Below are 23,471 nucleotides of genomic sequence, written 5' to 3'. Positions count from 1 at the left end.
CTGCTCATGTATGAATATCTGTATGCCAATATTAGCCTGTCTCGTTTTGTAATAATCCGGTGATAAACTCATTAATAAACAAACTTATTTTATGTTCCGCATGATGGCACTTATAAACAGGTATTCAACGGGTGTCATAACCTAAATATATAATAACCTCGAATATATAATAAATATATCGAAAATATAATAATCTCGACTTATGATTGCACCTATGAACAGGTTTATGACAGGTGTCATAATCTAGACATATGATGACACATATAAACAGGTATATGGCAGATAATATGACCTATACACAGGATAAAACTGGTCGTTAGAAAAAATAACCCTAACATGCAAACAAGCGCCAGCCGTAGTAATCGACAGCCTCTTATAAAAGGATATAGAGTCTTATTCATCATCATTCATTGATCATGTGAATAGCATCGAGCATTCTCGTACGTACGTAGTAGAAATAGTAGGCAGCTTCATGAGTATCAATAGACATTGACAAACACAATTAATGAAAGTTTGAATTGGACAAGCGATTACTTATAGATTGCCATCGGCTGAGAGATCTAATGGCCTTACTGCAGCAGCCTAGCTGTGATAAAGAGACGCTGTCTCTTAAAGATTTCTTTATTTCTGGACAAATGAGGAACAATTAACTTAAGCTCTAGGGTTCAAATTATAGGTACGTGTTAACTTGTAACAGTCCAAAGCGGGTGCCTGGTAACTTTATAGGAAGGTTTGCGACTTTCATCATGGGTAGAAGAGAGACGTTTTGAGTAACTCATAGGTCTTACGACGGAAAAAGAGGGAACAAACAGAATCAGATCTCAACTAGAATTTCAAAGCTAAACAAGCTCTAGAATTCATCTTTCACCCAAACCACCAACAATATGCCCAAAATAAAATGACTTTGAAGAAGTTGTCTACTCGCTGAAGTAGCTGCTGCTTTTAATCAATATTATTCGTAAACACTTCTGATTTTGCCTAAGAATCCACCACACCTCAGCCAGTTATTTATCTATGTTTACATTGTTCAATTTTAAATAGGATAAAATAGAAAGCAGACAGCTTTGTCTATACTTTGGCCAACTTTGGTGAGAATATTACAGTTGGGAATCAATCAGACTTGTTCTCAGATTATCATTGAACTAAAAGTTGAAGAAACAACCGTTGAGGACTCAAAGGCAGCATTTTTCTGCCAACTAATGATAATGAACTTTGGTATCAACAAGACTATGTAAACAAGAGTTAGACCAATAATTACATCTATTGAAGAATGAAATCTAAAATACAAGTCTCCTATATTGTTTTTCAACTCATTCTTATAATGTCTAAAAAAACTATTCTTTCTAGATGGGCACGTTTTCTCAAATACATAAAAGCCTAATACAAAAACAAACGATCAAAAAAATTATTCAAGACTTCCCAAACGTAAGTAACACAACGTTTTTGGAATATTGTATAATACTTCTCAAACGTTGCGTTACTTATTTGGGAAACACAAAGAGCTGATTGACAATAGGCTGAATGTTCTTTTTATCCACGATATCTAATAAAAACTACAACACATGACTTGAGGAAGGCGAGTGCTAACCAGCAAAAGCGTAACAAAGGTTAACAAACTTTTGAAATTTGTTTTCAACATTCCACACAACTTGTTGAGGTTGTAATAAAAATGAAGGCACCTGGTTAAGTACAACTGCATTACTTGCTCCGTCTCCGTTACACTCAGCTATCTTGCTTAACACTTTGAAGCAGAGTTTTGTATGTATAAGCAGGTTCCCTGATCTGAGACTGCATCAAAAACTTTTTATTGAATGTAAAAGTACATAAAATAATGCAACTCCTTTGGTGCTGAATATAATTTTGAAGCTTTAAGCATGTAGAAAACATTGAAAGAAATGGAAATCAAATAGAGACAATAGTTCTTAATTCACATTCTCTCACAAAAGTGGTGTTTTAGCGGTAACTGAAGTAACATAACTAGTGCAGTACACAAAATCTGATTAAGTGTGTATACTTGTAATGAATAAATTAATAACTGGCTTTTGTGTTAAGCTCTCAATGCTGATGAAAAGAATTTTTTTAGCTTTATTCATTTCCGAGTGTTCTCTATCAACAGCTTTGAGCAGTGTGTCATTAGAATCTGATGCACTGTAAGTAACCATTTTTCCTTTCTCAGCGAGTTTGGACTACCATCAGTATTTTGGCGATATTTTGGTAATTCAGTCAAATCGACATGAACCTTCGATATTATACTAAAAACGTATCACACACGAAATGAACAAAATTTTTAACTGTAACAAAAGTGGAAGTACAAAAATACAAGGTGAAACAACACAGGCAAGTTTTTTCAGGCAGAAGATCTGATGAGGAAAGAACACTTTGAATTACGGCATCTCGGACCCATAGTTCTAAGTGTTAATATATCATGGAAGCATTTCCCTTTTCAACAAAAAAGCAAAGAGCTGGGAATGTAATCAGACCTTGAGATACCAACTTGAATTCAACCTACACGCTGGCAGCTTTGAGTACAGAAAGGAATTACTGAGCATTGTTAGATTCTCTATCATTTCTACTGGCTGGAATTGAACATAACATATTATTCAACTTATCTCAGCAGTATTAAGTTGACACTGAGGAATCATACAGCACCTTAAGCGTCTCCAGAAGTATGCAATTACACTAAACCTTTAAGGTCAAGTCTAATGTTCAGAAGGTCAAGTTTACTGTGTAGAAAATAACCTAGAGTGTGCAATCCGTTTAGTATGAAATAGAATATCCTCTGGGGATGTTAGTGCAATAGGGCATAATGAATACGTTTTCTCTGTTAATCAACTTTGCTAAACTCTCTGTTGGTGTAATAGGGGGTGACATCAACCAATATGGTCTGTGTTTGAGTCTGTTTAAACTAGACTATCAGAGTACTTTTCCTAATAAACTTGCAGAAGTATTACTGATAAAGCTTAAAAACTTATAAAAACTTGGTATACATCACACAGTTGTTTTAGCACTTTAAATTCTGGTAAGCCGAATCATGTGTCTACAAGCAGGTCTCCTGTTTCTAAACCATATTACATACTTTCCATTGACTGTGAAAGCAGTTAGAATAGCATAATTCCTTTTAACTAAGTATCATTTATAAACTTGCAGTATGCAATGAAAAAACGAAAACGGAGTGAATAGTTCTTATTTTACACAGTCTAAAAAAGTGATGTTTTAGAGGCAACTGAAGAAGCATATTGATTATATCAAACCTGATAGATGGTGTTTCTTTCTTATGAATAGAACAACTATTTTCAGTGTCAAGCTGTTGTTGCTGATAGGAATAAGTTTGTTATTTATTTCTCTCTGAACCAGAAACTTCAATCAGTGTATCATTAGAGGCTAAAGTTCTGTTAGCAGCCATTTCTAATTTCTTTGTCTGTTGAAATGCCTTCGGTAAATCGGTATTATCTCATCTCAAGAGTTAATAGTCGAATCTAATCGAAACTTCAGAATTATACTGAACACATATCAGGCACAAAACAGCCATAATCTAAAAGCTAAACCAGAAGAGAGAGAAAAAAGGTAAACTAGACAGCTGAGTTTTCTCAGGCTAAGATATGATGAGAAAACAAAATCCTAAATTATCTTGGGACCAGGCATCCATGTGTTTAAAAGAACAGCCTCTCGGCTTAATCAAAGGTACTTGGCTCAACACAACAATTTTTGTTTGTATTGTAGCTAAACTCATGTGATGGCACTGAGCTAGAACATAGAGCCTGTGATCCCTAACTGCTACTCAACTCTCATTTGTTTTTTATTATAGAAATATGTGTTGATTTAGAGGCAGAGTATAGCATAGTTTCTGACTTGCCGCGCTTATTCTATATAAGTTCTATGAACGACAAATACCGTTTGCATTAAGATATAAAAAGAGAAAGTGAAAAATGCTCTACTCTGTTTCTCTACATAACTGAATGATTGGTAATAATGGCATTAGTTCTGAAGTGGAAGTGTGTCTCATTCACACTTTTTATTTAGTTGTCTTTTTGTAGTGTTAGGAATATCTGCACAGGTGTTCGTAGCGTGTTTTAAATAGACTATAAGCTTGGTAAAAAGTTGGAATGTATGTTTGTCTTTTTCAACTGCATTGAGGAGGCCAAAATAGAGACTTTTATTATCATTTAAATAGAGTCTTTTATTTGGAAAACATCTAATCCTGTTGTTGATAACGAAAGTCTTAACAACAAAAACTTGTTATTAAGACTTTCGGTATCTTATACTTATTATTTCAATAATAGAACATTTATAAAGAAATGTAGTCAATAAGTAGAGCATTATTTTAACAAATCAGCCAATATTGAAGCCATCTCTCCACATTCCGCCCTTCGAGGGCAGCAGATAACTCTAAGCATGCGTTAAGCACGTGTATTAGCAAGCATCATGCACCTCTAGCATGTGCGATAACATAGAAGTCAAAAAGGCAAGATTTTGTGCAACCAACTAAAAATGCTGTTTTGTCCTTATGCAGATGTAAGAAATGTCTCTTTGAAATCTGGGAGAGTTTCTTGCCTTCTTTGCTAACAGCCATAGAAGCGAGCGGATTTGACAGAACTTAGTATTTAGCGCCATTAAAAGGTTGGAACACTACATGATACATTGTGCATGAAGTGTTCTAAACTAAAATTTGAACATTAACTCCAATTTATTAAAAGCAATTCTAGATCGTTATCACAAAGAGTCTTAAGCCCGCAAGCAACAGGATTGCCAGGCTAATAGGATGAAATAGAAACCTACACTGAGTATTGCCATTAGCTGCCGACGGTGATCGCAACTGTTGAACGATGATCGATTTTAGCCATCGAACTGTCGACAAAATCTTTTCAAAATGCTCAGAATAGGCGAAAGTTTACCAGAAATTGGTGCTGATAACTTAACAACTTGATTTGTGTTCCTTATGCTTCTGACATATTTAATATTCATTCAATGAGCACTTGCGCCTGGTAGTCATGGCACATATCTAGACTGAAGGTATCCCACTATTGTATTATAATATTTAACAATTAGAATGCCGACAGAGCTATAGATTAATGTGAATATGTATTTTCATAATAATCTAAATACAAACTTATGCTAAAAAAATTTTGTTCTAGAAGTTGTGCTCACCTGATCAGGTAACTTGTGGGCTGTAGCCTTGAGAGAGATTGCGCTTAATCCCACATAAGCAGAGACTTGTTTACCCGCGTAATTGACACCAAATGTGGAAGCACCAAGAGACTGAGAGAGAGGGAGACCAGACATTTTCTTCTCTGAAATATTTAAAAATTGCTGAATATGTAGTCTACGCTTAAGGGTATAAAAAGTATTCAGTACACAAAATGTAGTACATCTTTTTAATCTTCTGGGATGTTAAACTGCTAACAGAATTGCATAGACACTATAATTTTACTGATCTTATAGCCAGTTAGAAAAGCTACACCTGATAGTCATTTATTTGGTTTGTTTCTTATTGGAGAGTAAAAAAGAATGGAATTTAACTAGGGTTGGATTACAATTGGTACAGCAAGGAAAATTTACAAGCTCATAATGATATTATATGAGAGACAAAAGGGTTATAGAAAAAAAGTTGCTTTCCAATACAAAAGTGAACAAATATTGTTGATATAGAAGAGCTTACAAGATCAGAAATAACAAATACACGTGTGGATTCTTGTTCAGCCCAAATGTGCTACACAACATCAATATCATAGTAATTTCTACAAAAGCAAAACAATTTCAAACTGTAGGTGATGCTGAGTCTTACATCACAGAGAAATCACGTTGTCCAATTCGTCTAATGGTGCTCTAAAAACTCACCTGTGATTACATGAGACCAATGCCTGCCTAATGTTTCCTCCAAAGTAGATAGGCTGGCGGAGATGTAGATTCTGATAGTAAACAATGGCTATCACATTGATGTAACAAATTAAAGCTAAACATGACAAAGGATGTTGTTAAAAACCATTGAGCTTGTGGAATTCTTTGCACTGACCTAAATCATTACCTTAGATCTAGCATACGTAATCAATTAGATAAATAAAAGAGAAAGTGTTGCAAAATGTTGAATAACCTCGGCAGGTCTTTTCTGTAGAAATATTCGATTGTATGTTTTCTTGTGAAGCTTAAGCGAAAAATTTACTAGGATGAAAAACTATCACAACATATTAAAGGATATAAAGGATTATCATATAAATGATTAACATATAAATGATTAACATATAAAGGATTAACATATAAATGATTAACATATAAAGGATTATCATATAAAGGATTAACATATAAATGATTACCATATAAAGGATTAACATATAAATGATTAACATATAAAGGATTAACATATAAAGAATTAACACATAAAGGATTAACATGTAAATAAATTTCCAAATCGTTATATTTTTAAATTGTACATGTCCGATAATTTGGAAATATAACAATAAGCAAGAATAAAGTCTACGGTGTGTTCATTATCGCACTTGTAGTTTACTAACAGATAAATAGATATATATTATTTCACTTCTCTCTAAATTCTTGTCCTAACATTAGGTCATGACAAAAAAATCGTCAGTAAAGTGTCTAATACAGAAGTTAGTAAAACATGATTTACCTTCCTCATAAGCGTGAATGAGTGTAGTCCCCTGTGGTCACACGGCATGCGTTTAAATTACTGAATAACTGTTAACACATGTGTTATGATGTAAGAGCATGCCAGTCATTCAAGTTTAATAAATTCCAGATAACATGACTGTTTTATTAAATTTGTGTGGTGCTTAAAGGCAGAGTTTTAGTTAACCCTTTTAGTTGCGTGTTTGTAGGTTATACGACTGCCTGCAAATATGTGCTAAGGATGGAAGCATTTTTCCGTAATTGTCCCCCTTACAGAATAACATTGTTTAAGTGCCTTTTATACATTATACCGACTTATTGCCTCGAGATATAGTTTTATCAGATGGAGCCGCATTTAAGGGAGTTGATGTTCATGCCAGGTCAATAATTAGGTACGCGAACATCATAGATTGATGAGAACAAAGTCTTTGAGCATTCTTCCAAAATAATGACTAGGAATTTTTGTTTTTCTTTCTACAGAAAGCTTAAGCCATGTACAAGAATGTCATCTAAAGTCAAACAGAGTAGCTCAAGCAACCCTTAACTTGCAGACATCAGAGTTATGTACCAATGTTTTTAAAACATGAAAATGCTACACTTTACACAGAGATGTTTGGCCACTTTCGGTGAGAGCTGAAGTCCTCATAAGAATGTTTTCATGGCTGTTTGCTATTTACAGTATTCTTTATTTCTGAGACTGTTTTGATGTTTTTAAAAGTCTCTCATTATTGCTCTCTTCTGTTACACAGTATTTAGCATTATACATGAGTTTTACAAAACACAAAAGCAGCAAAGCAATCCAACAAACATGTTATACTTTATGCAGTGTTTTAACCAAATGCAAACTGCAATGGTTTGGGAACTGTTTATGGCTGTCAGATACTTCCATTGCTAATTACTAAGCCACTTTGGCTACTACATAAGAGAAGTGAATGAAAAATCTGTTGTGACACAATAATATCTATAACCATAATTATTACAGATAACAAAAAATCGTTAATTAGAACATTAATACTGTTCTCCCTATCAACTGATCAATTTCCCGTTATAAATGTAAGATAGTTTAGGTACAAAAAGAAGACAACTTCTAAGATCAGAACAAACCCCTAATCATATATTAAAAAGCATGTTTGCTGATGGTACCTGAATAAAAGATTGACAACCGAGATGTGGTACAACCAAGGAGCTCATGAGTGGCACGATATGAGTGAAACAGATTTCAGCAGTTCTAGCAAGTGTCATGGACACACAATACTAAGTGCCAGCCCACCAAGTTAGTAAACCCAAGCCTGATTCGCTCACGGAGCCTGTCAGAGAGTAGGGACACAACTTCTCAGATTCCTCGACATCCGCAGATGCAGGAGCTATAAAAAACAAGAGAGCAAACTTCTCTGAAGCTAAACCTTGCACTTTACGCAACTGCAAGCACGAATAATACAGACTCAAAAGGTTGCTTATATCTTCATATGTCACACATTTTCTACGCTTGCTACCTTAATGTAGGGAATGCAATGTTTAAACTATTTTAACAATTTAGAGATGAGTTTTGTATAAACAAGCTGTTATCCTGATCCTAGACCGTATTACATACCTCCCATCAACTGTTAAAGCACTTAAAATAATACAATCACTCTTTTAACTGAATATCATTTTGAAGAACTACATAAACCTGTAGAAAACAATAGAAGAAACAGAAAACAAATAGAGTAAACAGTTCTTACTTTTCACTCTCAAAAGTGATGTTAAAGAGATAACTGAAGAAACATAACTATTGCAGTACACTAAATCTGATAGTGTTTATATTTGTTATGAATAGAAAAACAACAAATGCTAGTGTCAAGCTCTTGTTGCTGATGAGAAGAAGCTTTCTAGCCGGGTCTACTTCTGAGCCTCATTACAAAGAGCTTCAAGTAGTGTGTCATTGGAAACTAATGTCCTGTCAGCAACCATTTCTCATTCTTCGGTCTTCAGGCAGTTCACAATGCTCTCACTATAGCGGCGATATCTCAAGAAGTATTTTTTCAATAGACTTAAAACTTCAAAATTATACTGAAAATGTATTCCGTACTAAACAGGCAAAATTTTGTAATCTTAATCAAACCGGAAGTGAGAAAAAACAAAGTGAAACTATGCACCTGAGCTTTCTTGGACGTAAGATCAGATGAAAAACAACTCCCGAATCAACTTGGATCCAGGCTCTGAGTTAACACTATTTTCTTGAAATAGTGTTAACTCTTGAAATAGTGTTAACTATTTCAAGATGTTATTCCTTGAAATGGTGCTTAAACAATATTTCAGAGAATAACATCTTAAAACTATGTCGCTTCAAATGACTTGTGAGTATATAAACTTGTTATGATGCTAAAGATCAAAATATTAAAGTTAAGTGGTGTTATTACGCTCTAAAGATAGTAAAACGAGGTGTTTTGCTTGTCCAACCTACCTGGTCCAGTTGGAGATGTGTCTACAAATGACTCGTCTATCACCTTGAATCGTATCTCCTCGCCGATATCCATGAAGAGATCATGCGGTTCATCCTCTCCCACGTATTCCCAAACCCAGAGCTGCTCGGCCTCATCAAACCTTGCTGGATGTTGAAGCGACTCGGCAGGAATTAAAATGTCGTCAAAGAAGTTCAAGGTTACTAAAATAATCAACCAATCAATGTGCAATCGTATAAAACTGTAGCGAATGACAAGAAAGGTAAAAGCAACAGCTGTTTAATGAGGGCCACTATAGATTTGAGCATCCACATCGTCGGGAATGTCAACGCTGCAGCTCACAAATGTGTGTGCAGCGTTTCAAATCAAGTTAAAATTTTAAAATGCAATTAACGCCTTCACTGTAGAAATGCCCAGTCTAACGATAAAATAATATGAGATTTAATTTTGGGAACCCAACACATGACGTAGTAATATGAATACTGTTCAACTAAAACTGCAAGATGATGTAAGTATTAACAGCATGTCACACACTTTGATAGCGGTGTCATGATGATCAGGAAATTGAATTTTACTAGATATTTACAGTCTAGGCCTGTCACGCAGTAATGGCGCTCTGAGACAAGAGTGTACATTCATGGTCTGCTTGTCGGAACTCACTCTATAGCATATACCACTCTAGATATCTCATCAAAAATAACAACCTGGTCACCTCACACAAAAGAATTAGAAAAGCCACCAACACATTAAAATGGAAAAAAATATGATAATATCAAACATTACATGGTATATGTTAACAAAGTATTAACACAAATATATTTTTAACTGTATTAACACAAATATATTTTAACTGTATTAACACAAATATATTTTTAACTGTATTAAAATAAATATTTTAAGAGCATTAATCAGACTTAAAGGCACTCTGATGATGTTTATTTGCAACAATCATATATGTGCGGCCAGTTTTGAAAGTTTGAATGATGAGAAAAGATAGTCAATGATGCTGTCACAAAGTGCCTAAAATTACATCATGCGGTTGTGAATCTACAGTCATTCTAAAAATAAACGGTACTGATCCTTAGATTACCAGTAATTTTTGTGTTACATTTTTCAACATTCAATGGTTGTTTAGTATCAGTGTATTGTCAAATGTATCCTGACATAGACATTAAAAGCTTTGGTTCAAGTGTGATAGAAATCATCTCAGAATAATCTGCCACGCGTTACGTTTACTCCAAAAAGTTGGTTGTACTAATGGGTTCTGATGCTTAAAAATTGACATGAACAACTTCTAATATGATGCATGACTCAAACAGGACACAGAAAAGTAACTAATAATTTTATATTTAATACTTATACTTAATATCAGAGAAGAGTCAAGGTTTCCTGTGTTAGTGCGAATGTATGACGGTGATAAAAAACTAGAAATTATGTCACTACGGTATTACCATGCACTCCTTCTTTGCTGCATCCTTTAATTTTACCCAAAAGAATCTCATCCATAAAAGGTCGAAAAACTACATAACGAAAGTGAACAACAGAGTGGGATGAGCCATCTCCAGGAAATATAAATGCATCTTCAACTTTCTGAATGTCCCACAATGCAATGCACAGTCCAACTTTATGCACCACCTAAAACACAATATACTACATAGAACAAATACATTGTAAATAAACATTATATACTAAAACAATATACTAAATAGAATAAAGAAATAAATAAACACCATATACTAGAGACAATATAATAGAATAAATAAATAAACACGATAAACTAAAGAGTGTTAAGGTAAGCATAAAATTGCTACAAGGTCCGTAACAGAAAAACACCTAAGTAATGTTTCCTGATTATTATCAATGCACTAAATATTCTATATTTCTTCATTAAAAACCAAATGAGCAAGAGCATATGATAAAAATATGCTTTATTCTGAAATTAAAATAAAATCTTTAGCTGTTTGGTAACAACTGATATATCTAATGTAACAGGCACTATATTTGAATGATGCAGTAACGATACATTCTTTGTTAACCCCTTTACAGAGTAATAAGTAGTTTCTTCTATGATAAGAGAGCACGACTTCAAGTCTCATTTAGTTCAAAGTTTAACTACTAAGATACAGTTCAGGAACATAGTAAGCCATCTATAGTACACATCAGTATATTTTTAGCTCATCTTTGTGACTTTAAATGCAATTTTTTCAGAAGCAAATGGATGAATAGACCTTGTTTGCAAATTTCTGATTCAGCACTTGAGTGATACACTTGAGTCGCTCTTGTTTGAACTGCCAAGGAAATATGGTGATTGTGTCTTTCAACTCAGCAATCACAAACATGCTTCTTCTAACCTCTATATACACCAGTGTGTCTCTTGATAGTCATCAACTTTATTCACCTGACCTAGGATATAGTGATACAAATCTGTAATACGATTGAAAAGTCTTGCTTGAAGCAAGAGCTAAGATTTAACCCAAGAGCCTGCAAAAGATTTTCAGGTTGAAATAAAATAGACTCTAGAGAGATTTATACATGTCTTGTGAAACCATTGCCATTCTCCAATTCTCACAAGCATTATTGCTTTATCACAAGAGTGTCTGTTCAAGGTGAATTATGCCAGTCTTTAAATAAATGGTGCATACAATAAATGATGTTAAAAAACCTGGCTTTCTTCAAACTCAAAATAAAATATCCAAAATCAATGCTGCCAAATCAATGCTTGCCAATGCTTTCCTGGTAATTGAGGCTTTTCCTTACGGTATATTATGATATTCTTATAAAAATATAGACTTTATGAAAAAATAAAACATATAGTTCTCAGCTAACACACAACGTACATATAGGTTAAGTCTTTTAAAGTACAAAGGAGCAGTTTTGTAGTTGGTAGAAATGAACAGCCAAGTGATCTCAGTCTCCTTAGGGCCACATAAATTTGCAAAGATATGGCTCTATAACTAGAGAAAAGGTTTTCAAATTAATAACATAAAATACGGTAAAGATAAATAAATTTATGATGAACTAAAAATAACTTCAGCGTCTTTTTGCTAAAAAGGATGCAAAATATCATTTATTAGTTTTTTGTTTGCGAAATATTAAAAAATTAAAGCAGATTCTTGCCCTTCCATATATGAAACTGGTTTAAAAAGAGCACCATACCAGACTGTTAAACCTATGTAAAACAAAAAGATTGAGACCTCCATAAGCATCCTGCAGACAGTAATCAAAACACGAAAATTAACAGAGATGGACACTCGAGCTAACACGCATGCTCGAGCAAGCCTTAAAGCTCAATTTATAAACAGATCAAATCAATTCTCTGGTATCTTTTACTTACTGTAGAAATCAAATGACTCGGCGCATCCTACCAGTAAAAATTGAATCGATTTATTGCTGTCAACATAGACAAATTGACTTGATTCTCCATTTTTTAATAAGCAAAAAGATTCGAGTCAATATTTCTCTTTATTATTGCTATCTCAGTATTTCTATGATTAGTAATTTATTACTGCATGAATGGAAAATCAATCATAGACAGTGATATCCTAGTAAACAAATCAGTTAATCGTAAGTGCAGTCCAGTAATGCCAACCGCACACGTTTAACGGATTTATAAACCTCGATAGCATCGCTTATGTTTTATTTGTCGATAATATGTAGTATTGTTGTTTATGTACCACGCAACAATATAGTATAGTTCAATAGTTTGCCTGTGCATTAGCAACAAGTTTAGCTATGCTGTTTTGATCATCCTGCAAACAAATGTAACTACACCTCATTCATGCATCAGGCCTCGTCTGACGCACTTATCTAAATTTATCACTCAAGACTCCGTGGTAGGTTGAACCTAGTTCAACGACCTACGACAACAACCTTCAACAGTCTCAGTTTTGTGGTTTGTTGGGAAGATTTTCTCTTGCTGGATATGTAGCTTAACTAGTCTGGTGATTTCAATAACTTATTCAACATTTAGTATGTTTTATCAATTTACTAACAACAATATTTATTTCTTTACAGTATTATTTTAATCATATTAATAGATATGATGGACAATACTGATAGGATTAGTGCTAGCAATAATGCCACCTTTTCATCAGACGTAGAAGTGCCTGCAGTGGTAAGTAGTTTATTACTTGTTTAGGTAATTATTGTGCTGTATCAACTGCAAAATGAATGAATGAGTCTAAATATAGTAAATGAACGAGAGAGAGCGCATTATCCTTAATTATTATTGCTCTATCTTAAAGGTTGACTTGCAACAAAATTCACATTACAGTTATTTGATATGAAAAGATTCACCATGTCTTACTCTGTTGCATTGTAGGTGCAAAATATGTGGAAAGGTGATTACAAGCTCTTAAAAGCTCAAAAACGAACAGACAATCGTAGCCACACGAGACCGCCGTAGTTTGGATTCTCTTTCCAAAACGGGTCAAATGGGACGTAGTTGTGAGAGATGGTTTCTGTTTACACTTTCATGCAACCTTATTTGTCGAAATATTTTCACAAATATACTTCACGCATTCAATAAAAGCATGTCTATTGTTCTTACGCGTCTGTTTTATCGTCATCGTAACGCTGTCACTTTTAGCAATGATATCCTATAACTTACTGTAAAAATTCGTTTAATTTTTTAGCCTTATCGTGAAGGAGTACATATCATTGTCTGATAATCATGACGAGTCTGTTGGTCACTTGTGATAATCGAAAAGTGCTGCAGAAATTATTTGCGAAGTATTGGGTCACATGATCAGATTACGACTTGCCAATTAGACCAAACCGAAACAAAACTGTAAAATAGCGAGCATCTATATTTGATACGGGTTTTCGGTAAAACCCGAAGTGTTTGTCATAAACTAGTGCTACGATAAGTTCTATATTGAGCTTTTTATTGGCCTTTCAATTCAGGTGAGAACATCACGTGACAAGACAATAAATAAATTTCATGGCTACGTCATCGAAATAAAGAGATTCCAATCTTCGGCGGCTTTTCGTTTTTGAGCCTTTAAGAGCTTGTAATCACATTTCCACATATTTGGCACCTACAACACAACAGAGTAAGACATGGTGAATCTTTTGATACCAAACAACTGTAATGTGAATTTTATTGCAAGTCAACCTTTAAGCTTTTCATTTTCGGTGTATCTCAAACTGTCTCCAACTATCTATTACCAGTATCTAAACGATTGATCGTTGTGATTATTATCTATTTATTATTCACAACATTCATTTACTATTAGTGGTGACTAATAAATAAAAATAATTATTATAATATAATAAATATCAAAATCTTTTGTTATGAACAAATAATTGAATAAATTGATTAATAAAGAATTTTTTTATAAACAATAGTACGAACAATAATAAAAAAAATTATGTGAGGTATAAATATATATGTATATATGTATGTATACACACATTCAACTTAATTCATATTGGCAATCCTTTGACAGTGTGTTGCACATTGCAACAAAAAATGCATTTTTGGGTATAACGTTCTCTTTAAGAAATATTGGAATATAATGTAGATAATCACAAAGAATGTAGAAATATGTTTTACATAGATATGCCAAATGCCAATTCTGCTGTTTGTATACTTTAGAAAATATCACAAAATTATTAACTAATTGCATAATTGGTGTGTCAACGTGCCCCGGTAGAGGGTATGTTGAAACACCTTATGGGGCACGTTGAAACGTCCTTGTTTTAGTTTTAGAATCGTGTTTTTTTGCATTTATTTTCAGCCAAATAATTCAAATTTCCACTAATTTTCTGAGCAAGAAAAACTTGAAAAGAGTTTGCTATGAACTTCAAAACACTCTGTACAACAACCACGACAAACAAACCTCTCCAGTAAAACAAAACATATACCGGTATACATCTATCAATGTTGGTATGTGTATGTCCAGCTATAGCTATTAAAATCTTGGAATTTAAAATTCTGCATCATGATGGATTCAAACTTGCGGAGAATGCAACTGCAAGTTTTAAATCCACACACTCTACCAGTGAGCTATACAAGGAGTATTGATAAAAGGTACTATCATATACGGTATAGCGTATGCGCACTCTAATTATTTTAGCATTGCGCTCACGCGTTACGATGCCTCTGTTAAAAAATATTTTGGGCCCAAGTATATGCAACACGATGCTTCTTCGCCTTTTTTTGTTAGGGGTAATATGTTTCGCCACACAATATCAACAATAATTTATCTCAAAATTAGAATTTAGCAATTTTTGTACTGATTATATAAGTTATTAAGAGATATACGTTACTCGCCATGGCGAGTTCAGCGTTCTCTGTTATTCGCAAAAAGATGAATGATAAAATTTCAGCTGAATGTTTGAAGTTTACTAAAATACATACTAAAACTTCCTTCAAGTATGTGTTTAGTAAACTAAATTCATTTAAGCTAGATTCAGCGCTTATGTTACACGTCTGTCTCGAAGGTAAGAACTCTCCACGTAGTACATTGTAATGTTATGACAAAATGTCCTGAAGTCATTATAGGTACCTATAGTTACAAAGGTTGACATATTATTTTGTTACTATTTTTAATGATGATGATTTTTACCAGGAGGTAATCGCATTAGATAATTATGGTGGGTTTCTATACCACTCTATGTACCTCTATAGCCTACGATATTTTCGCATGCAAAAATTGGCATGCCAATTTTCGCATGCCAACACTGAAACGAACTAAAATTATATAATTGTATACCAAAAAATTCTTCATTGTAATCATAGCAAAACAGACTATATTTAACCATTAAATGCTAATGATTTCACATTCACATTTAAACACCTTTACATTTTTATTTTTCTCCTAATTTTTTCAACGAAACGCTTTGATCACATTATGAAATTTAAAACTCTTCTCTCTTAAAGATGTGGTTGCGTCAAAAAATTCAATTTAATGAAATTAAGACCCATAAAAGGCTAAAACATCAGCTACAATTTGATGCCATTTTTGTCTTTGTAGACCAACCCTGTCCAGAGATATATGCGTTTGAATGAGGCCCTCTTTTAAAAAGCTCACGTTTCAGCGGGTGCCTCTTTCGTGACGTCACAAGCAAGGTATCTGAAATGAAACCACGAGCAATAAATATGAGGTCGCTTCGTTAGCCAATCATGCGCGCGAAATTTTTATATAGGCCGTAATAAATGTTATCACTCGTAAAATGCGTTGTCTGTGATCTCGAAGATTCTCATAATTAGAGAATTCATTCTCATAGTTACTGATTCAACTCATTTCAACAATTACTAAGTTATACATAGTTTTAAAATGGCTTCAAGTTCGAGCGACCGCTACTCGGAGTTATCTGAGCAACTTTTAGTAAAAGATTGGAGTAGACAGCCTATGGTCAAAGCTGACAGGCGTCAGCAGCGTTTTGCTGCAGAGGAAGACAGAATGGAGGTAGGTTAACTTAGAGTCTTCTATACTTAAGTAAATGTAATATTTTTATAGTCATAAATACATATACTAATTAATAAAATGATAATTCTTTGCTATCTCCAATCATCGTTTCATAGCTTATCTGCTGTTTTACCTAGCTATAATATTTTTTTCGAATTTTCTTTGGTAAATTAGAGTCATGATTACAAATTATTTTCACTCGTAGGAAGTGGGTAAAATCGATTGATCATTGCAAATCTTTAATTTCCAGAACCAAAGCTTCGAATCGTTGGCTTGGCGTACTTGTGCCTTTATTAAATGTTTATTCGTTTTTAAAATTACACTCACAATCTATTTAACTCCCAATTTGGAAGCTGTCAATAGATACGCTTTAGAATGACATATCTATGAATGACATATTTATTGCATTTGTTTTACTGATTACAGAATTTTTATGTCGTCCCACCAGCCGAAGAAGCTTTGTCAGTGTGGAAACTGCCATAAAGGGGAAAGAGAGACTTGAATGCGTGCTGCATAAGCCATGATGTTTTGTTTGAGTTTGTTGCAGTAGATGAATTTGTCTTATTGTATCAGCTAATACTATGTGAGTGGCCACGACTTGATGAATATTTTTAATAAAAGCTTTATGCCGAGATGAAAATATTTTTGCTTGTAAAAATTATATAATAAAATAATATTGTTGAAGATAATGCAAAACATGATTTGCAGAATATTGTAGTGAATTGGATATGGTATATGGATGTCCGCAAAACTGGAGAATGTGAGTTCAAATCCAGTTTGCAGCAGACTTCTCATCCTTAAAACTCTATCCCTGTCTATATTCTTTTCAAAGACGTGGCTTGCTTATTTCACTTAGGTAGTATTCGGTAAGAATACTACTAGTAAGAAACTAGTACGTAGACGGTGTAGGCAATGATATACAGCCTCCGCCCCAAGGATAGGCGACAGACATAATGTGGGCGGGGCTTATGAGAGGCTGTATATCGTTAGTATGGGTAGCTGCAGAACTGTGCTGATACAAAGACCGTGTTTTACATAAGTGACTTGACAGAATTACCGTGGACCGGTAGAATTGGTAGTCGGTACCCGAATGTTTACACAACATTTGGAGAAAGTGAGCAGAACAAATTTTCAATTTTCGTTATTTGAGGCCTTTGAAACATTCATAATAATGCATCTGTAGCAGGATTTAAAATTTTATTCTAGCCAACATGAGCAAATACAAAATAAGATATATACCAATAGAGCCGCTCAAGACTAGACTTTTATCGCAAATACCCGATGTGAATACGAGAGATAGAGACAGGTTGCCTAACGCGTGACATCATTTTGGGCAAGTCTGGGCACGTTTTGGTGGCCTGAGCGTTTTTACGGCGATCAGATTTTTTCGGTTTTAATCTTCAAATATCTTGGCAATGCGATCGCGTAACACAACAAACAACATATCAACTGATAGAGAGAAAAAAAGCTTTCTTTTAAGATCAACTTAAATTTGACGCAACCACATCTTTAATCTAATTCAACTACACAAAACACTTCTCTCATGATGTGTAGTTTGAAAGTTAAAATGCCAAATGTTGTTATATGTTAAGTACAAATCAATTTTCTGTCTAAAGAATTTTTTATTACTCCGCGACGCCGAGTAGTCCAGCTAGTGTTAATATGAAGATCACACTTTTCTTTTTATATATTATTAGCACTTGCATTCATGATATCCATTGTGCATATATATTGTCCAGAAATTTTGGGGTTCATCGTGAGGATTAACTTTTAACTATGTCATCAAGGTTTGTATCAAACAGCAGTTTCAATGTTGCTCGAGCTGTTCCTTCTATAACAATAGAGGGGCAATTTGCAACTTGCCCTTCTATTATCATTAAGACTTGTTGCAACTTGCCCCAAACCCTTTGTGTTTCAACGTGTCCTAAATGACTCTGATGACTAAATGACTAGATGACTAAATGACTGACTAAATGAGTAACCAAAATGTTCATCCCAACTCAGGACGATGTAACATCATCAAGTTGGTGGGTGCATTGTGAAGAGAACATGTCTCTATCTGCCTCCACTGACTTCTGTTAACATGGGATGATGTACAAATAAGATATGCAATTCTCTAAATTTGGATATAAAAATAATAGGGCAGAAAATTACCACTAAATTTTACAAAATCATGGCTCGCCTGAATTGCTGTTCTTTTCATGCAATCAAGATATCTCATAAGATGATCTAAAAGCTCTTTAGTTATTGAGATAAGAATTTAAAATGATGTAAACAAGCACAAAATTTAAGGAGTGTTCCAACGTACCCCACGTTGCAATGTGCCTCACTCTCCCGTACATCAGCCACATCAAATGGTGGACATGGTGGTATACATGTAATAATAATTGCAGTCCTAATGTGGCAATGTATGCATTGGCAATAATTCGACACCACAGCACGTTTATTCTTGCAACGTCGTTTTATTAAAAAGATTTAAGAGCCTGTGAAAATTGTAAATGACAAACATGTAAGCGTCACTATCTTAAACTAGCTCCCTAAAATAGGCAACATTCACCCTACGTTATACATTTGAATATGTGTTACTGCTTCATTACACCCGATGTCGAATTATACGAAGTCTCTAAAAATACTATTATAACCAAAATAAATTGTTTTGTATTTTTAAGATTATCGGGCAATAAACAATCAGACAATTACCAACAAACGTCTTTTATAGGCATGCAGCAGATATAGACGGATTTTCTGTAAAATAGCAGTGATTGGAAACGCTACGTGATGAAAGCTTAGACGCTTCTCCGGTAAACGGGCGACTTGGAGAACCTTTCTAACATTACCGTGTAAAACCGAAAAGAAATGACTCTATGTAGGAGTGATACTGTAACCTTTTTAAGAGTTCGTTGTTTTATTTCTGCATAACATAATTTCAAATAAAATGTATGTCTACCGGTACTGTATATTTTTTGCTACATATGAAGCATACTAAAACTTCCTTAAAATAATTTTACAGCATTTACAGCTGGTACATTTCTGCACTTCAAAATTTTATATGTTTTGCGCTTCATTCCGCTTTCATGGATTTCACGAGATTTATTGACTGAAATCTGAACAACTGGTTTTCCTGCCTACCAGTTTGCAAAACATTTTAATATCCAGTTTTTTACGTTTTTGTCTACTCTGCTGGTGAATCTAATCTTACTGCGAATTAAGTTACTGACTGCTTGCTGTCTGTTAATTCTGCTATGTATGCTGCTCAGCAGATATGCAAACATTCAGGCTCTGCTCTCTGTTGATGGGTTAAAAGTGAGCAGCACTTACTAAAAAAAACTTATGACTCTAATCGCTTCACTCTTTCGAGTAATGGGAATTGTCTTACTATTGTAAGGTGTATTGGATGTAGCTAATTTGGGGAACTTGTGCTCAAGAAGCTACCAGCTCACATGATAGAGTGTATGCAGAGCTGTCAACTCTTGAGACAGCCTATGAGCTGCTGATTAATAACCAGGAAGAGCAAGACAGCTTCGGTTGTTAGCCTTTCCACACGCAGGTATGGAAAGGCTAACTATCGTGTAGCTTGCCCCTGTACATCGCAGGTCCAGGGGCAAGACCAATCTATCAGAGCTACACCAATCATCTATCTCTATTAATGACCAATAATGCAAGTCCAGCATCTGATGAAGCATAATAAGCTAAGGAGAATCTGTGTTCTAAGTCTCTAGACAAAGTCAATAATGTCAACATTTTAATTAATATTAACCAAGTGATAGGCCATGCAACAAAGTATTCATTGTAAAAGTGCTTCATGCAAACCCGCATAGATGCCACTAATGCACCCTATAATGCGCCTCGTAAACAAATTGGCTCATTCAGCTGCTGCCTGATTCCATTAAATGTGCGTAATTCTAAGCTACAAGGGGAAGCCAAGCTGTTGCGATGTTCACCATATAAGCATTGATACACTACTTAAAAAAGACAATTGTCTTTCAAGTGTCAAAGTAGTGAGTATACTTGAACCCAAGTTATGCATAGGGTTACTGCAGCACTACAAGACGCAACAGTGCTAACCAATCTCATTGTAAGATTCTTTGCATGTGCCAGAAACAGAAACAACTGGTCTGCTCTACTTTTTACTGTGAAGTTTGTGGCAGTATCTTAAAAATGTATGAAATTGAAACAGTTTTTAAGCTGATAAAAATGGAGTAAGCCAAAAATTGCTCACATGCAGTGGATAAGACCACTTTTATTTACTGTGTGCTCACAATTTTCAGTTTTTGTTTCCTATGGAGGTTGTAACTATTCAAAAGTTTCATTTTTATTTATATCAAACATTAGAAATAAATCTGGTGTCAGCAGAACAATTTATTGTGGATTATTGCTATCTGATGGCAGCGGTGTTAAAATATTTCTTTTTTTGTTAAAGTAACCGAATCAGTAGATTGTTTGTAAGCTGCTTTACTATAAAAGCATCATAGAGTATGTTTTGATTTTTGTTGTGACATTTTTTATGCATTATATCATTGTCTAAGCTATGTTTAAATTAGAGTGTTAAAGTTGGTATGACTGGTTTCTAGTGTTCTTTCTTAATTTCTTAACTGACTGTGGGTTTTGCTATATTAATTGCGTAATTTATCATTAACAGCATCTATGAAAATCTAGAGTTAGTTGACTTTGTAGATAATTTAATTAGACATGAAGTATTAAAATACATGTTAATTCAGTTCTATCAGCGATCTTAAAAGCTGTTTTTCAACTATCTAGACATTTGTAACTAACAAGATAATCACAAAGCTATGCGACTACATTTTTAATCTCATCCATGAATGAATTGACAGATTGTTTCACAAAGTTTGCTATCCTTTCATGAAATTAAAACAAAAGCACACATTTGCACTCTAATTTCAAGTTGCACGTAATTGATGATTTGTTGTTGAATATACATACATCCCAATTTTATCTATAATAGCAGCGATACACACAGTAGTTCTTAATAAAGCTATATATTTATGGTACTTGGTAGTTTTAACAGATCACTACAGACAAATTGTTTTCCCTGTTTTGTGTGTCTGAAGTCTTGATGCTATGACATTGCTTATGCAAGTATGTAACTTTAAATTATTGGGGTACTGCATTCTAGGAGCTGATTCTAACAGCCCAATAAGCATATACCTTCGCAAAGACAACTTGCACCATAAGACTTAGTATGTACTCAATTTAGCATCACTATGCTGTCAGTTAACCCAAATTGGAATATCTATGTGTTATACAATCAACTTCAATATTGCATTATGGTGTGTAGTTGAAACAGCACTATAAGCTGACCTTGCAATTCTCTGATTCAGCAATCGCAATTAATCTATCATAAAAAATGCCAATATTAGTATTTTTAATGTTCACTTTACACACAGTTACGCCAAAAGCATTAACCAATATGAGCATAACCTAGTATATTCTGCACTACATTAAACATTTTAAATACCTTAAACTGGTTTTTCAAACAAAGACACGCATTTATTAGCTTGTCTCACAGTACTTTGAGCGAGTATTAAGACACAGCAGCCAAGATCTCAGTGCTGCAGCAGACATTTAGTAGAAGCCAACACTGAGTACTTTACGTTAATTTGTAAGTTTATATTCAAGATGTATACAGTTGAAGAACCTGTTTGCGAGGTGCTTAAATTTACATCTATAATGTTAGCTCGGCACTAAATATATACTTTGTTATCTACAGATCTCTGAATTATCCACTAGTACCTGAAGGTTCCTCTGAAGGATGTTAAAAGCTAGGTAAGTCTTAGAATGTCACTTATCCTCAGTAGTACTAGAATATCTAATTAAAAACTATCTTTAGCAAACCTAAGAGAAACTGCAGACTTGTTCAAAAACAGGTTACCCATTTTTTATATATTTTTAGATTGAACACAACTATTCAGCGGTTTAAACTGTTACGATCTTCAGATCTTTCCCGAGGCAATATGAGGCTGCAACACAATAGCAACTACAAAGCTGTCATTTTTGATATGGGTGGAGTTTTGATTAAAAGCCCTGTTGGAGTCTTTCAAGCTTTTGAAAAACGGAATGGATTACAAGCTGGTCTGATAGTTTCTACAATTGTCAAAACAAAAGGCGCCGGTGCATGGGCCAAGATGGAGAGAGGAGAATTTCCTGCGTCAGAGCTTAACAAACATCTTGGCGATGAAATCAAATCACTGGTAAGTAGTAAGTTAACACTTCAGTGATGAGATCAAATCACTGGTAGGTAGTGAGTTAACACCTCGGTGATGAGATCAAACCACTGGTAGGTAGTAAGAGAACACCTCAGTGATGAGATCAAACCACTGGTAGGTAGTAAGTAAACACCACGGTGATGAGATCAAACCACTGGTAGATAGTAAGTGAACACCCCGGTGATGAAATCAAACCACTGGTAGATAGTAAGTGAACACCTCGGTGATGAGATCAAACCACTGGTAGGTAGTAAGTGAACACCTCGGTGATGAAATCAAACCACTGGTAGGTAGGTAGTAAGTGAACACCTCTGATGAGATCAAACCACTGGTGGGTAGTAAGTGAACATCCAGTCTGATAGTTTTTGTTTCTTTTTTTTTACATTAATATATATAAAGATATTGCCTAGACTTATAAGATAGAAGAATAGTTCTACAATCATTTATTCAGTGAGTTTTTTCTGGCAGCCTGTTATATCTTCCGCAAACTCTTGGAAATTTTTTAATTTGCTAACTTATTTTAGACTGGAAAGACTGTTGATCTCTCAGGGTTGATAGAAACTATCGCTGCTACAAGTGAGCCATTCCCAGACATGGTAGAGGCAGTGCAGACGCTAAGGAGGAGTGGATTGAAGACAGCGATGCTGACTAACAACTGGTATTTCAACGAAGAGGAGAGGGTTGCTGGACGTGCCATGTCAACTCAGATGTTTGGTCCTATATTTGATGTGGTGAGACTAACATAGTTGACTATTATTTTTTTCACGCGT

The 23,471-nt window shown here is 34.4% G+C and overlaps 2 protein-coding genes across 3 annotated transcripts in view; one reads left to right on the top strand and one right to left on the bottom strand.

Moving 5' to 3' along the window:
* Positions 1–7,576: 7,576 nt before the first annotated feature.
* Positions 7,577–19,210, bottom strand: LOC137403855 (DNA-directed RNA polymerase III subunit RPC8-like). Its single transcript, XM_068089939.1, has 5 exons — positions 19,040–19,210; positions 11,291–11,465; positions 10,514–10,697; positions 9,065–9,265; positions 7,577–7,985 (listed from the first exon to the last, which is right to left on the bottom strand). The coding sequence occupies exons 2-5, from the start codon at positions 11,399–11,401 to the stop codon at positions 7,876–7,878; spliced, it is 606 nt and encodes a 201-aa protein (XP_067946040.1). The 5' UTR covers positions 11,402–11,465; positions 19,040–19,210; the 3' UTR covers positions 7,577–7,875.
* Positions 19,211–22,229: 3,019 nt separating this feature from the next.
* The window catches only part of LOC137404247 (acyl-CoA dehydrogenase family member 10-like), a 30,627-nt gene continuing 29,385 nt past the window's right edge, over positions 22,230–23,471 (top strand). The window contains exons 1-3 of one of the 2 annotated variants that reach the window (XM_068090421.1): positions 22,230–22,261; positions 22,389–22,686; positions 23,226–23,432. In XM_068090421.1, coding sequence (XP_067946522.1) covers positions 22,248–22,261; positions 22,389–22,686; positions 23,226–23,432 — 519 coding nt within the window. In that variant the 5' untranslated portion in view covers positions 22,230–22,247. Of the gene's footprint in view, positions 22,262–22,388; positions 22,687–22,718; positions 22,730–23,225; positions 23,433–23,471 lie in introns of those variants that run through there. The other variant, XM_068090422.1, reaches the window with a different exon arrangement.

This window comes from Watersipora subatra, chromosome 9 (assembly GCF_963576615.1).
Source record: "Watersipora subatra chromosome 9, tzWatSuba1.1, whole genome shotgun sequence".
In the NCBI taxonomy this organism is placed as follows: domain Eukaryota; kingdom Metazoa; phylum Bryozoa; class Gymnolaemata; order Cheilostomatida; family Watersiporidae; genus Watersipora; species Watersipora subatra.
This window is presented reverse-complemented; position numbering and strand designations above follow the sequence as displayed.

Coding starts and splice junctions, on each gene's coding strand:
- LOC137403855 (XM_068089939.1), bottom strand. CDS start 11,401: ATGTTTGTGATTGCTGAGTTGAAAGACACAATCACCATATTTCCTTGG. Junction 10,698..11,290: donor ATCAGAAATTTGCAAACAAG/GTCTATTCATCC, acceptor ATTGTGTTTTAG/GTGGTGCATAAAGTTGGACT. Junction 7,986..9,064: donor CACATCTCCAACTGGACCAG/GTAGGTTGGACA, acceptor TGTTTTTTATAG/CTCCTGCATCTGCGGATGTC.